This window comes from Periophthalmus magnuspinnatus, chromosome 21, assembly GCF_009829125.3.
Source record: "Periophthalmus magnuspinnatus isolate fPerMag1 chromosome 21, fPerMag1.2.pri, whole genome shotgun sequence".
Classification (NCBI taxonomy): domain Eukaryota; kingdom Metazoa; phylum Chordata; class Actinopteri; order Gobiiformes; family Gobiidae; genus Periophthalmus; species Periophthalmus magnuspinnatus.
Window position 1 is genome coordinate 3,672,259 of NC_047146.1, and position 14,092 is coordinate 3,686,350.

Below are 14,092 nucleotides of genomic sequence, written 5' to 3' on the forward strand. Positions count from 1 at the left end.
ATGAGAGCGGGAGAGAGGGAGGTGGAGGAGAGGAGAAGGAGGTAGAGGAGAGGAAAGAGGGAGGAGAGGGAGGGGGAGGGAGAAGAGGAGGGAGGAAAAGATAGAAAGAGAGAGGGAGGAAGGAGAAAGGGACAGGAAGGAGGAGAAGATAGAGAGGAAAGGACAGAGAGAGGGAGGGAGGAGAAGGAGGAGAGAGGGAGGGAGGGAGGAGGCAAAGATAAAGAGGGAGGAAAGGACAAAGGAGGGAGAAGAGGAGAGAGCGGGAGAAAAAAGAGAGAGGAAAGGAGGAGAGGACAGAGGGAGGAGGAGAAGAAAGAGAGGGGGGAAAAGAGAGGGAGGAGAGGAGAAATGGAGGAGGAGAAGAAAGAGATGGAACAGGAGGCAGAGGAGGAGATGGGGGAGAACAAAGAGAGAGGGATCAGAGGAGAGAAGGAGGAGGAGGAAAAGAAAGAAAGGGGGAAAGGAAATATGGAGGGAGGAGACAAGAGAGGTAGGGAGGAGAGGACAAGAGGAGAGGGGGAAGGAAGAAGAGAGATGAAGAGTGAGAAGTGATAGAAGGAGGAGAGGGAGGGAGAGTAGAGATGAAGAGGTAAAAGGAGAGACGAGAGGGAAAACAGAGAGAGGTGAGATGGAGAGGTGTAAAGGTGGAGATATAGAGAGAGGGAAGAGGGGAGGACAGGGTGACAGAGAAAAAGAGGAGAGAGAAGGGGGGGAGATGAAGAGATGAAGATTGGACAAAAGGGTGTGAAAACAGGAGTTACAAGACAAAGGAGAGGAGAGAAAGGAAGAGATGGATAGAAAAACAAAGGGCAGAAAAGAGAGGGACAAATGAGGACAGATTAGGTTAGTCATCCTCTGAGTCTCTAGTGTCTCGTGTCTCGTGTGTCTCATGTGTCTCTTGTGTCTCGTGTGTCTCTTCTGTCTCGTGTGTCTCATGTGTCTCTTGTGTCTCGTGTGTCTCTTCTGTCTCTTCTGTCTCGTGTGTCTCATGTGTCTCTTGTGTCTCATGTGTCTCTTGTGTCTCGTGTGTCTCTTGTGTCTCTTCTTTCTCGTGTCTCTCGTGTGTCTCTTGTGTCTCTTCTGTCTCATGTGTCTTTTGTGTCTCTTGTGTCTCGTCTGTCTCATGTGTCTCTTCTGTCTCCTGTCTCTTGTGTCTCGTGTCTCGTCTGTGCTGTACCTTGACGTCCAGGTGGATGATGTTGTGGTGGTGCAGATAGTCCAGACCCTCCAGGATTTGTCTGATACAAGAGCGAACCTGAGGAGACACCAGAGGAACACAACTCATCAAATAAGATCTATGTCTGAGAAAATATGGAGACGCGTCAGGTAAAGACACCCACCCACCACAGCCCCACCCACCACAGCCCCACCCACCACAGCCCCACCCACATGTCCCCACCCACATGTCCCCAGAAACATGTCAAAGTGGATGGACTCACATCTGACTCCATGAGAGACGACCTCCTGATGAACCTGTCCAACATCTCCTCATGACATCTTCATACAGTTAAGGACACATTTGGACATGAGACTGTATAAACCCAGGACTAAACCAGGTCTAAACCAGGTCTAAAACAGGACTAAACCAGGTCTAAACCAGGTCTAAACCAGGTCTAAACCAGGACTAAAACAGGTCTAAACCAGGTCTAAACCAGGTCTAAACCAGGACTAAAACAGGTCTAAACCAGGTCTAAACCCAGGACTAAACCAGGTCTAAACCAGGTCTAAAACAGGACTAAACCAGGTCTAAACCAGGTCTAAACCAGGACTAAAACAGGTCTAAACCAGGTCTAAACCCAGGACTAAACCAGGTCTAAACCAGGTCTAAAACAGGACTAAAACAGGTCTAAACCAGGTCTAAACCCAGGACTAAACCAGGTCTAAACCAGGTCTAAAACAGGACTAAACCCAGGACTAAACCAGGTCTAAACCAGGTCTAAAACAGGACTAAAACAGGACTAAAACAGGTCTAAACCAGGTCTAAAACAGGACTAAAACAGGACTAAAACAGGTCTAAACCAGGTCTAAAACAGGACTAAACCCAGGACTAAACCAGGTCTAAACCAGGTCTAAAACAGGACTAAAACAGGTCTAAACCAGGTCTAAAACAGGACTAAACCCAGGACTAAACCAGGTCTAAACTAGGACTAAAACAGGACTAAAACAGGTCTAAACCAGGACTAAAACAGGTCTAAACCAGGTCTAAAACAGGACTAAACCAGGACTAAACCAGGTCTAAACCAGGTCTAAACCAGGTCTAAACCAGGACTAAACCAGGACTAAACCAGGACTAAACCAGGTCTAAACCAGGTCTAAAACAGGTCTAAACCAGGTCTAAACCAGGTCTAAACCAGGTCTAAACCAGGGCTAAAACAGGACTAAAACAGGTCTAAACCAGGACTAAAACAGGTCTAAACCAGGTCTAAACCAGGTCTAAACCAGGTCTAAAACAGGACTAAAACAGGACTAAAACAGGACTAAACCAGGTCTAAACCAGGACTAAAACAGGTCTAAACCAGGTCTAAACCAGGACTAAACCAGGACTAAAACAGGTCTAAACCAGGTCTAAACCAGGTCTAAACCAGGTCTAAAACAGGACTAAAACAGGACTAAAACAGGTCTAAAACAGGTCTAAACCAGGACTAAAACAGGTCTAAACCAGGTCTAAACCAGGTCTAAAGCAGGTCTAAAACAGGTCTAAACCAGGTCTAAAACAGGTCTAATTTAGGTTTAAACCAGGACTAAAACAGGTCTAAACCAGGACTGAACCAGGTCTAAACCAGGTCTAAACCAGGTCTAAACCAGGTCTTTTCTGGGATACTTCTCGGTGACTATGATGACAGCGTTCTTCTTCTCAAAGGCGTCGTGGTAGTACAGCACCCTCTGGTGGTCGAGTCCGGACAGGATCTTCATTTCCCTCAGAGCTGAGGTTTTCCTTTTGGCTCGAGCCGAGATGAACTTAGCCGCAAACTCCGACTTATCTGACTTCTGCACCACGCGCTTTATGTAAGAGAACGCTCCGCTGGGAAGAAGAAGGGGAGAGGAGGGTTCAAGTTTGTGCAGGTGATAAATAAAAGGAAGAGCATCTCATTTTAAAAAGTAGATGAAAAACCCTCTACCGATCTCTTTGTGAATATGGTAGTATTCGTAGTACTTTTGTGTACTTACCGTCCAATCTCCTTGTGGATGTCGTAGTAGTCGCTGAGGCGGCGCATTCTCCTCAGGATGGTTTCCTCGTCCTCCATCGTCTCCTCCTTCACTTTCACTGAACACAGGGACAAGGCCCGACGTTAGACTCATGAGTGAAGGATGTAGTACCAGTAAAAGTACAGCAGATATTAAAGCTACTTAAGTCTGTAGTTTGTGCCTCCTGACACCGTGTGGCGCTGTACAACACAACTGTGCTTGTGCTACATAAGAGAGAACGCAGCTGTAGCAGTCGTTAGTATTAATAGCAGTATTTTTGTATTCTCAGTAGTAGTGGTAGCAATAGTAGCAGTAGTAGTAGTAGTAGTAGTAGTAGCAGTAGTAGTAGTAGCAGTAGTAGTAGTAGCTGTAGTAGTAGTAGTAGTAGTACTAGTAGTAGTAGTAGTAGCAGTAGTAGTAGTAGTTGTAGTAGTAGTTGTAGTAGTAGTAGTAGTAGCAGTAATAGTAGTAGTAGCAGTAATAGTAGTAGCAGTAGTAGTAGTAGTACTAGTAGCAGTAGTAGTAGTAGTAGTAGTCGTCCACATACCCTGGTGCACGGTGAGCTCGGCCTTACAGGACACAGACCCCGCCTGGTTTCGGGCGGTGCAGGTGTAGACTCCAGAGTCTTCAGGTCGAGCGCTCAGCACCACCAGAGAACACTCGTTATCATCGTACACAAAGGTGTAGTGACCGCTCTCCGCCAGCAGGCTGTCATTCTGAACACACAGAACACAGGGGGAGTCACACGTGTACAGGGTCATACGTGTACAGGGTCATACGTGTACAGGGTCATACGTGTACAGGGTCATACGTGTACAGGGTCATACGCGTACAGGGTCATACGCGTACAGGGTCACACGCGTACAGGGTCACACGCGTACAGGGTCACACGCGTACAGGGTCACACGCGTACAGGGTCACACGCGTACAGGGTCACACACGTACAGGGTCACACACGTACAGGGTCATACCTGTACAGGGTCATACGTGTACAGGGTCATACGTGTACAGGGTCATACGTGTACAGGGTCATACGTGTACACCGTCATACTGTCGTAGTCGTGCGTCTGTACCTTAAACCAGAGGATGTCAGGGATGGGTTTTCCTTCACAGACCACAGCGAACCGCGGCGTTTCTCCTGCGCACACGTCCAGGTCCTCCATGATGGTCTCAAATGTGGGAGCGACTGACGACACAAGAAGAAGAAGAACTGACATGGATACTCTGCAGTGACATCACTCTGGAGGTGTTAGCATGGTGTTAGCATGCACAGATTAGCAAACACAGCCAAAAAACATTTCAAGATCGTCTGAAAAGTCAAAAACAAAAGAGAAAATGGATTTAAACACATTTTCAGGAGCCTGTGATCAATCCGAGCGTTTATGGTCCTGCTCAGGAGTTGAATTTGAACAAAAATAGGTGAGAGTGAAAAACTGAAAAACTGCTGGCTAATGCTAGCTAGCTTGTGATTGAGAAAGGCTTGTTTAAGAGCACAAATCAGCTCATGAAACCAGGACTAAACCAGGACTAAACCAGGACTAAACCAGGAATAAACCAGGACTAAACCAGGTCACTACCAGGACTAAAACCAGGACTAAACCAGGACTAAACCAGGACTAAACCAGGACTAAACCAGGACTAAACCAGGACCAAACCAGGACTAAATTGGGACTAAACCAGGTCAAAGCCAGGACTAAATTGGGACTAAACCAGGACTAAACTAGGACTAAACCAGGACTAAACCAGGACTAAACCAGGACCAAACCAGGACTAAACCAGGACTAAACCAGGACTAAACCAGGACCAAACCAGGACTAAACCAGGACCAAACCAGGACTAAACCAGGACTAAAACAGAACTAAACCAGGACTAAACCAGGAATAAACCAGGACTAAACCAGGTCACTACCAGGACTAAAACCAGAACTGAACCAGGACCAAACCAGGACTAAATTGGGACTAAACCAGGTCAAAGCCAGGACTAAATTGGGACTAAACCAGGACTAAACCAGGACCAAACCAGGACTAAATTGGGACTAAACCAGGTCAAAGCCAGGACTAAATTGGGACTAAACCAGGACTAAACCAGGTCAAAACCAGGACTAAGCCAGGCCTGAACCAGGACTAAACCGGGACTAAATTGGGACTAAACCACGACTAAATCATGACTAAACCAGAACTGAACCAGGACTAAACCAGGAGAAAACAAGACTAAATTGGGACTAAATTGGGACTAAACCACGACTTAATCACGACTAAACCAGATCTAAACCCGGACTAAACCAGGACTAAACCAGAACTAAACCAGGCTTCACCAGTAAAGTTCCGCAGTGCCCCTTTACTCCCTGTCCTCTGGTTAAACAGTATAATCTTCGTACCTGCCATTTCTACGGTGAATTTGCAGCTGTCGGTTCCGTGTTTGTTGGTGGCGATAAACTCCATCTCTCCCGCGTCAGAAGACTTCACTTTACACAGTCTGAGCTGGTGCTGGTCGTCGTCGGGCATCGTCATCTCGTACGAGCCGGGGCGGGGGGACAGGATGGAGCCGTTACTGCAGGAAAGACGAGAAATAAGTTAAATATATTACGCAAAATGGACTCTTGCCCTTAGATGCGCCGTTCGAACTGTGCATTTAAGGGCTTACGTAACTTCCGACGCAACAAGTGCAGTCTCATTTCATGCGCCCGACGAATGCGGACGAAATTGTGCCCTGCGTTTCCATGGAGATTGACCGTAGCCGTAGCGTGCATCTGAGCACACTTTGCGCACGGCTATATCCCATCATGCACCGCAAAAAAGAGACGAAATACGAAATACACGACGTAACACACGTTCAAATGTTCGTACTGGTTTACGTCACCTACAACAGTGCGACATGAAACTGTTGTGAGTAAAGATCTGTTCATATCTTAATTTACGGACAAAATAGCAAAACAAAAAAGTCGATGGAGTCGTTAGCGCGCCCATGCTAACTTCCTTTTTGAAGCGCGGCGGTTAGCGGGTTAGCTCTGTCCATTTATATATACAGTCTAGCGTTTGTGTCGGATGAGAGGCTGCAGTACTGACCGTTTCCAGATGGCGGCGGCGTTCACGTGGTTGATGGTCACAGTGATGGTCACAGACTGATTCTCCGTCACATAAACCACGTCGGGTTTGTCCGTGATCACCGGAGCTTCCGACAAATACGGTCCTAAAGTCCAGGGAACGAACGATTATGTCATCATTTATTATGTGCGATTCAAAACTAAACCAGCTCTAGAACAGAAATACAAAAAGTGAAAACAAAGAAACTAAACTGAAAGAAAAAACAAAACAAAACAGGAATTCATGCTCTTTGTGTGACAGGGGGGTTGCCTCTCCACGGATCTGACCTGTAACTTGGCCTGATGGCACTGTCTCCATAGCAACATGTAGATGTGTAAGTGTAGTGTCATACTGTCACTGGTAGAAGTAGTATTCATAGTTGTAACAGTAGTAGTAGCAGCAGTAGTAGTACCTCTGTCCAGAAGCTGTACAGGTGCAGTAGCAATAGTAGTAGTAGTAGTAGTAGCAGTAGTTTAAGTAGTAATATTGGTAGTAGTAGTAGTAGTATTTGTATTACCTCTGTCCAGTAGCTGCAGAGGTTCAGTAGCAGGAGAGGGTTTGCTGAAGGTTTTGCTGGTGATGGTCAGTATTGTAGTAGTAGTAGTAGTAGTAGCAGTAGTAGTAGTTGTAGTTATAGTAGTATTAGTAGTAGTAGTAGTAGTAGTATTCGCAGTATTACCTCTGTCCAGTAGTTGCAGAGGTTCAGTAGCGGGAGAGGGTTTGCTGAAGGCTTTGCTGGTGATGGTCAGTATTGTAGTAGTAGTAGTAGTAGCAGTAGTAGTAGTTGTAGTAGTTGTAGTTATAGTAGTAGTAGTAGCAGTATTCGCAGTATTACCTCTGTCCAGTAGCTGCAGAGGTTCAGTAGCAGGAGAGGGTTTGCTGAAGGCTTTGCTGGTGATGGTCAACACTCTGAAGCTGTAGCGAACGCCTTTGGACAGAGACGAGACGCAGAAGGACATGTCCCTGAGTCCAGACGCAATGATGGTCCACTGGATAGAACCCAGCGCCTGCTGCTGGATCGCATACATGAGGGAGGACGGGTCTGAGAGGAGGGAGGGAGGGGGGGGAGGAGAGGAGGAGGAGAGAGAGAGAGGAGAGAGAGAGGGAGGGAGGAGAGAGAGGGGGGGAGAGAGAGGAGGAGAGGAGGGGGGGAGGAGAGGGGAGAGAGAGAGGAGGAGAGGAGAGAGGGAGGAGGTGAGGAGAGAGAGAGGAGGGAGGGAGGAGGAGAGGGGAGGTGAGAGGAGGAGAGAGAGAGAGAGGAGAGAGGGAGGAGGTGAGGAGAGAGAGAGGGGAGAGATGGGGGGAGAGAGGAGGAGAGAGGGAGGGGGGAGAGAGAGGAGGAGAGAGGAGGAGAGAGGGAGGAGGAGAGGAGACAAGAGGAGAGGAGGGAGGGAGGAGGAGAGAGGAGGGGGGAGGGAGAGGGGGGAGAGAGGAGGAGGGGAGAGAGAGAGGAGTGAGGGAGGGGGGAGAGAGAGGAGGAGAGAGGAGGGAGGGAGGGAGGGAGGAGGAGAGGGGAGGAGAGGAGAGAGAGAGGAGGGAGGAGGAGAGGGGAGGAGAGAGGAGGGAGGGGGGGAGAGAGAGAGGAGGAGAGGAGAGAGAGAGGAGGAGAGGAGAGGGGAGGTGAGAGGAGGGGAGAGAGAGGAGAGAGGGAGGAGGAGAGAGGAGGAGACGAGAGGAGGTGAGGAGGGGAGGGAGAAAAGAGGAGGGAGGGAGGAGAGGAGGAGAGGGGAGGTGAGAGGAGGAGAGAGAGAGGAGAGAGGGAGGAGGAGAGAGAGGAGAGGGGAGGTGAGAGGAGGAGAGAGAGAGGAGGAGAGGGGAGGGAGGGAGGGAGGGAGGAGGAGAGGGGAGGTGAGAGGAGGAGAGAGAGAAGAGAGGGAGGGAGGAGAGAGAGAGAGGAGGGGAGAGGAGGGAGGAAGAGGAGGAAAGAGACAGGGAGAGAAAGAGTGGGAGAGAGGAAGGTAGAGGCAGAGGATGAGAGGAGACAAGAGAAAGAGGAGTGGGACAGGGAAAGAGAGAGGGCAGAGGGAGAGGAGAGCAAGAGGGAGAGAGGAGAAAGAGAGGAGAGACGGAGAGAAAAGGAAGAGAGAAGAATGAGAAAGGGGGTGAGGAGAGAGGAAGGAGAGGGAGACAGGAAGGTGCGAGAGAGGGGAAGAGGATGAGAGAGGGGGAAGGAGAGAAGAGGGAGAGGAGAGCAAGAGGAAGGAGAGATGAGACAGAAAGATGAGGGAGAAAGGAGAGGGAGAGATGAGAAAGAGAGGAGAGGAAGGGACAGAGAGAGAAAAGGAGGAGAGAGGGATGAGAGAACCAGGTGAGGAGGGAGGAGAGGGAGAGAGGATTAGAAGGATGAATGTAACTGAAGCCTCAGTTTCAGTTTTTATTTTGGTTAAATTTGCAGATTGACGTTTTTGAATCTGATGATGTCATAGTTTCAGATGGGGGCGGGGCCTGTGCGACTCTTTGGGAGATTCACTGTTTTAAAGAAATTCCTGAATTTATGATCCAGAAACGTTGAAACTTCTCATTATTATTTGTTTGGGATCAGCTCCACAAACTCGTCATAACGTGTCAGATTTTGTTTCATGTGGATAGACTCAGTATTTCCACAGATATGACCCGTAAACCCGTATAAAGCGTCTCTGTCCCTGGTTCTTTACCGATGGAGGGGTCGAGTCTGCGCGGCTTCTTCCAGCTCAGGGTGATGGTTTTCCCAGTGATGGACTCCACCACAGGACACCCGTCTGGAGGGTCCGGCAGGATGTCTGAATATTTAAAGAAAAACATTTAAATGAAATAAAATAAACAATGTAAACAAAACAGAGAGAGGGGCGGAGTCAAAACGTTTAAATATGTAAAAATATCAGTACAACAGGGAGGGCATCTGAAAGAAATGTTCATCCTAATTAGAAAATGAAAATAAAACACAAAGGGACAACTGGGCAAGAAGTAGAAGTAGCAGTACTACTCTATCAGTAGTAGTATCAGTAGTAGCAGTAGTACTATCTGTAGTAGTAGCAGTAGTAGTAGTACTAGTAGTAGCAGTTCTAGTACTAGTAGTAGCAGTAGTAGTAGTACTAGTAGTAGCAGTTCTAGTACTAGTAGTAGCAGTAGTAGTAGTACTCGTAGTAGTAGTTACCTGTGACATAGAGATGGGCGTAGCATGTGGCCTTTCCCACTTTGTTGGCGATGACACTTTTGTAAACTCCTCCGTGAGAATGAGTCACACTTTTGATCACCAGACTGTGCACGTCCCGATCTGAACAACACACAAATATAACGCACAAATATAACGCACAAATATAACGCACAAATATGACGCACAAATATGACGCACAAATATAACGCACAAATATAACGCACAAATATGACCTCTGTGACCCGACCAATCACAGAGCAGCACTGTGGTTTTACGGTGAAGCCAAAGATGAAGCGAACAAACAAACCAGGACAAATATGGCGACGCACCGGGACGCACACTGTCGACCGTTTAGCTTGTGAAAACGTGGAGAGGGAAGCCCGTTTGTGGCGGGAAAGACGTCTGCGCTTTTCTTCTCGGTTTGTTCCGCTGTTGTGACCACAGACCGTGACGTCGCCCACACCGTTCAGCTTCAGCCAAACGAAGCTCATCGAGGCTAGCAGTTATAGCGGCTAATCTGGAGCCGAGTATCATATTTGGAATTCCGACCGTGAGTATCGTAGCAACCAAAGAGCCAATCAGGAGCGAGTGTGTGGAAGGTAACGCCCCCTTGTTAAACCAGCAGTGCAGGCGCTTAGCAATGCTGTCAATCAAACCTGTTGCTAACGCTAGGTGGAGCGACGTCGAGGAAAAAAGGCACCTCATTTGTCTGTTATTAATGTTCATATCTCGATTTACAGACAAAATAGTGAAATAAAAACATGTTAAGACGAACTTTTAAGACCAAAGTGACGAGTCTGAGAGAGGGGCAACGGTTTTCCGCTTTTTTGGAACACGGCGGCTAGCAGGTTAGCTATGTCCATTAGCATCAACAGTCGTGATTGTGACGCTTCGACAATTCAAACGAAAAGTATTCAAGTAGACGTAGTACCAAAGAAACATGAGATTCATAACAGAGGACCCGGATTTTACTAGTTACGGGTACTCTCGGGTTTTTGTCTCTAGTTCTTTAAAAACACGGTGAATTTTCGCGGTCGCAGCTGTTACGAAATGCGTAGAACTCCACACAGAGACACACCTCGAAAAAAAAAGGTGTAAAGGAGTTCAAATCCGAGACTAAAGCCGTACTCACACTGCGTCATCTTCCTGTCCTCGGTGCTGTCTATGCGCTGGCCGTTGTGGTACCAGGTGATAGTCGGGTACGGCAGACCGGACACTCTACATTTGAGCACGGCCTCCCTGCCCTCCACCACGTCCAGGTCCAGAAGAGCTTTGGTGAAATCCGGCATCGTGAACCGCTCCAGGTCCGAGTCCGGAACCTCGGGCTCCTCCGGGATCGACGGCATTTTCTCCAGTTTAGCCCTGAGAGGAAAAGGACTTTAGCTAGTGTTTGTAGGTGTAGTATTAGTAGCAGGAGTAGTAAAAGTAGAAGTAGTGGCAGTGCCCAGGCGTGTACTTTTATAGATAAGCATATATAGCATATATTATAAGCATTAAATTTAAGAGATGACTCGGCGTGTGCTGACGTACAGTTATTGTTGTGTACTTTATATGTACTTTATAATATACTTTGGTGGATATAAACATACTTGAGAGGAGCTAGCTGAGCATGTAGAGTTGTTGTGTACTTTATAATGTACTTTATTATATACTTTTGTAAATATAAACATCACAGTTGAGAGGAGCTAGCTAAGCGTGTACAGTTGTCGTTGTGTACTTTATAATGTACTTTATAATGTACTGTATAATGTACTTTTGTAGATATAAACATCACACTTGAGAGGAGCTAGCTAAGCGTGTACAGTTGTCGTTGTGTACTTTCTAACGTCGTCGTGTACTTTCTAACGTCCTTGTGTACTTTCTAACGTCCTTGTGTACTTTCTAACGTCCTTGTGTACTTTCTAAAGTCCTTGTGTACTTTCTAACGCCCTTGTGTACTTCCTAACGTCCTTGTGTACTTTCTAACGTCCTTGTGTACTTTCTAACGTCCTTGTGTACTTTCTAACATCCTTGTGTACTTTCTAACGTCCTTGTGTACTTCCTAACGTCCTTGTGTACTTCCTAACGTCCTTGTGTACTTCCTAACGTCCTTGTGTACTTTGTAACATCCTTGTGTACTTTCTAACGCCCTTGTGTACTTCCTAACGTCCTTGTGTACTTCCTAGTGTCCTTGTGTACTTTCTAACGTCCTTGTGTACTTCCTAACGTCCTTGTGTACTTCCTAACGTCCTTGTGTACTTCCTAACGTCCTTGTGTACTTTGTAACGTCCTTGTGTACTTTCTAACGCCCTTGTGTACTTCCTAACATCCTTGTGTACTTCCTAGTGTCCTTGTGTACTTTCTAACGTCCTTGTGTACTTCCTAACGTCCTTGTGTACTTCCTAACGTCCTTGTGTACTTTGTAACATCCTTGTGTACTTTCTAACGCCCTTGTGTACTTTCTAACATCCTTGTGTACTTTCTAACGTCCTTGTGTACTTTCTAACGTCCTTGTGTACTTCCTAACGTCCTTGTGTACTTCCTAACGTCCTTGTGTACTTTCTAACGTCCTTGTGTACTTCCTAACGTCCTCGTGTACTTCCTAGCGTCCTTGTGTACTTCCTAACGTCCTTGTGTACTTTCTAGCGTCCTTGTGTACTTCCTAACATCCTTGTGTACTTTCTAACGTCCTTGTGTACTTCCTAACGTCCTTGTGTCCTTTCTAACGTCCTTGTGTACTTTCTAGCGTCCTTGTGTACTTTCTAACGTCCTTGTGTACTTCCTAGCGTCCTTGCGTACTTTCTAACGTCCTTGCGTACTTTCTAACGTCCTCGTGTACTTGCTAGCGTCCTTGTGTACTTCCTAGCGTCCTTGTGTACTTTCTAACGTCCTTGTGTACTTCCTAGCGTCCTTGCGTACTTTCTAACGTCCTTGTGTACTTCCTAACGTCCTTGTGTACTTCCTAACGTCCTTGTGTACTTTCTAGCGTCCTTGTGTACTTTCTAACGTCCTTGTGTACTTCCTAACGTCCTTGTGTACTTTCTAACATCCTTGTGTACTTATAAACACACATCTGAGAGGAGATGGCCGGCCGCGGCTCCTGGATGTACAGTTCCGCTGAGCTCTCGGCCTCTCCGTGGACGTTCCTCGCGGTGACGGTGTAGAATCCTTCGTCGTCGTTGGTTACGTGAGAGAGGATGAGCGAGTGTCGGCCGCCCTCCTGCAGGATCCGCACGTCCTCGCTCTCCACCAGCGGCTGGTCTGGAGAAAGATTCAGTTTTTATTTCAGCTTTTTTTAACCAACGTCTTTTTATAGAACCGAGGAATGAGCAGCACGGCCCACGACAAAACACGTAATAACAGACAACAGGTTTTTATCACGGCTGGATTCTCATCGTAGAATGTCGGAATTCCGGGAGAGAACTTCATAACCTTCAGGAGGCAGCACATCACCACACATTTATGCCATACTGTGGAACATTATTGCCAAAAGAACAATATCTCTATGGAAACATGTTAGAGGATAAAACAGAACTGAAATGATATTTGAATAAAATGTAATGAATTAAATGTTTTACCAAAGTGGCTCCAGATGACTTTGGGCGCCGGCGTTCCGCTCACTTTGCAGTCGAAGCGAGCGTTTCGTCCCTCGATCACCTCCAGCACGTCCAGCTTCCTGGTGAACAGAGGCTCCAGAGAGGGCAGCACCGAGAGACGCCCGCACGAAGTCACCTCCTCTGAGGGACAAGAGAGGACGGTCTGTAAGAGGGACTAAGAGTCTGGGTTTAGTCCTGGGTCAGTCCTGCTTTAGTCTTGGTTTAGTCCTGGTTTAGTCCTGGTTTAGTCCTGCTTTAGTCCTGGTTTAGTCGTGTTTCAGTCCAGGTCTAGTCGTGTTTCAGTCCTGGTCTAGTCGTGTTTCAGTCCCGGTCTAGTCGTGTTTTAGTCCAGGTCTAGTCGTGTTTCAGTCCAGGTCTAGTCGTATTTTAGCCCAGGTCTAATCGTGTTTCAGTCCAGGTCTAGTCGTGTTTCAGTCCAGGTCTAGTCGTGTTTCAGTCCAGGTCTAGTCGTGTTTCAGCCCTGGTCTAGTCGTGTTTCAGTCCAGGTCTAGTCGTGTTTCAGTCCAGGTCTAGTCGTGTTTCAGTCCAGGTCTAGTCGTGTTTCAGTCCAGGTCTAGTCGTGTTTCAGTCCAGGTCTAGTCGTGTTTCAGTCCAGGTCTAGTCGTGTTTCAGCCCCGGTCTAGTCGTGTTTCAGCCCCGGTCTAGTCGTGTTTCAGCCCCGGTCTAGTCGTGTTTCAGTCCAGGTCTAGTCGTGTTTCAGTCCAGGTCTAGTCGTGTTTCAGCCCCAGTCTAGTCGTGTTTCAGTCCAGGTCTAGTCGTGTTTCAGCCCTGGTCTAGTCGTGTTTCAGTCCAGGTCCAGTACCTTTAGCAGAGCTGATCTTGCACATATAAACCCCGGAGTCGTCCTCGTGCACAGAGTTGAGCAGGAGGCGGCACTTCTTCCCGTTGAAGTGCATCTTACAGTTGAGGAGCGCCGGTTGGATCAGTTTTCCGTCGGAGAGCCAGTCCACGTCCGTGTCTTTGGGTCCGATCACGTGACACTCAAACAGAACCGTGTCCCCGGCTTTGGCTGAGATGTCTCTGACCGGACGTATGACGGCCAGGGACGGCTCCACGGGCGGCGCTAGAGACGGAAGAAACACGCGAGAATGAAC

The 14,092-nt window shown here is 47.6% G+C and overlaps 1 protein-coding gene across 1 annotated transcript in view; it reads right to left on the bottom strand.

Moving 5' to 3' along the window:
* spegb (striated muscle enriched protein kinase b) overlaps nucleotides 1-14,092 on the bottom strand; it is a 69,613-nt gene that overhangs the window by 19,498 nt on the left and 36,023 nt on the right. Inside the window, exons 11-25 of the mRNA XM_055230568.1 lie at nucleotides 13,801-14,061; nucleotides 12,960-13,118; nucleotides 12,453-12,642; nucleotides 10,535-10,764; nucleotides 9,403-9,522; nucleotides 8,924-9,028; nucleotides 7,105-7,311; nucleotides 6,252-6,375; nucleotides 5,564-5,736; nucleotides 4,260-4,372; nucleotides 3,734-3,902; nucleotides 3,169-3,265; nucleotides 2,822-3,022; nucleotides 1,440-1,497; nucleotides 1,178-1,255 (exon numbers count right to left, since the gene is read on the bottom strand). Coding sequence (XP_055086543.1) covers nucleotides 1,178-1,255; nucleotides 1,440-1,497; nucleotides 2,822-3,022; nucleotides 3,169-3,265; nucleotides 3,734-3,902; nucleotides 4,260-4,372; nucleotides 5,564-5,736; nucleotides 6,252-6,375; nucleotides 7,105-7,311; nucleotides 8,924-9,028; nucleotides 9,403-9,522; nucleotides 10,535-10,764; nucleotides 12,453-12,642; nucleotides 12,960-13,118; nucleotides 13,801-14,061 — 2,285 coding nt within the window. The remainder of the gene's footprint in view (nucleotides 1-1,177; nucleotides 1,256-1,439; nucleotides 1,498-2,821; nucleotides 3,023-3,168; nucleotides 3,266-3,733; nucleotides 3,903-4,259; nucleotides 4,373-5,563; nucleotides 5,737-6,251; nucleotides 6,376-7,104; nucleotides 7,312-8,923; nucleotides 9,029-9,402; nucleotides 9,523-10,534; nucleotides 10,765-12,452; nucleotides 12,643-12,959; nucleotides 13,119-13,800; nucleotides 14,062-14,092) is intronic.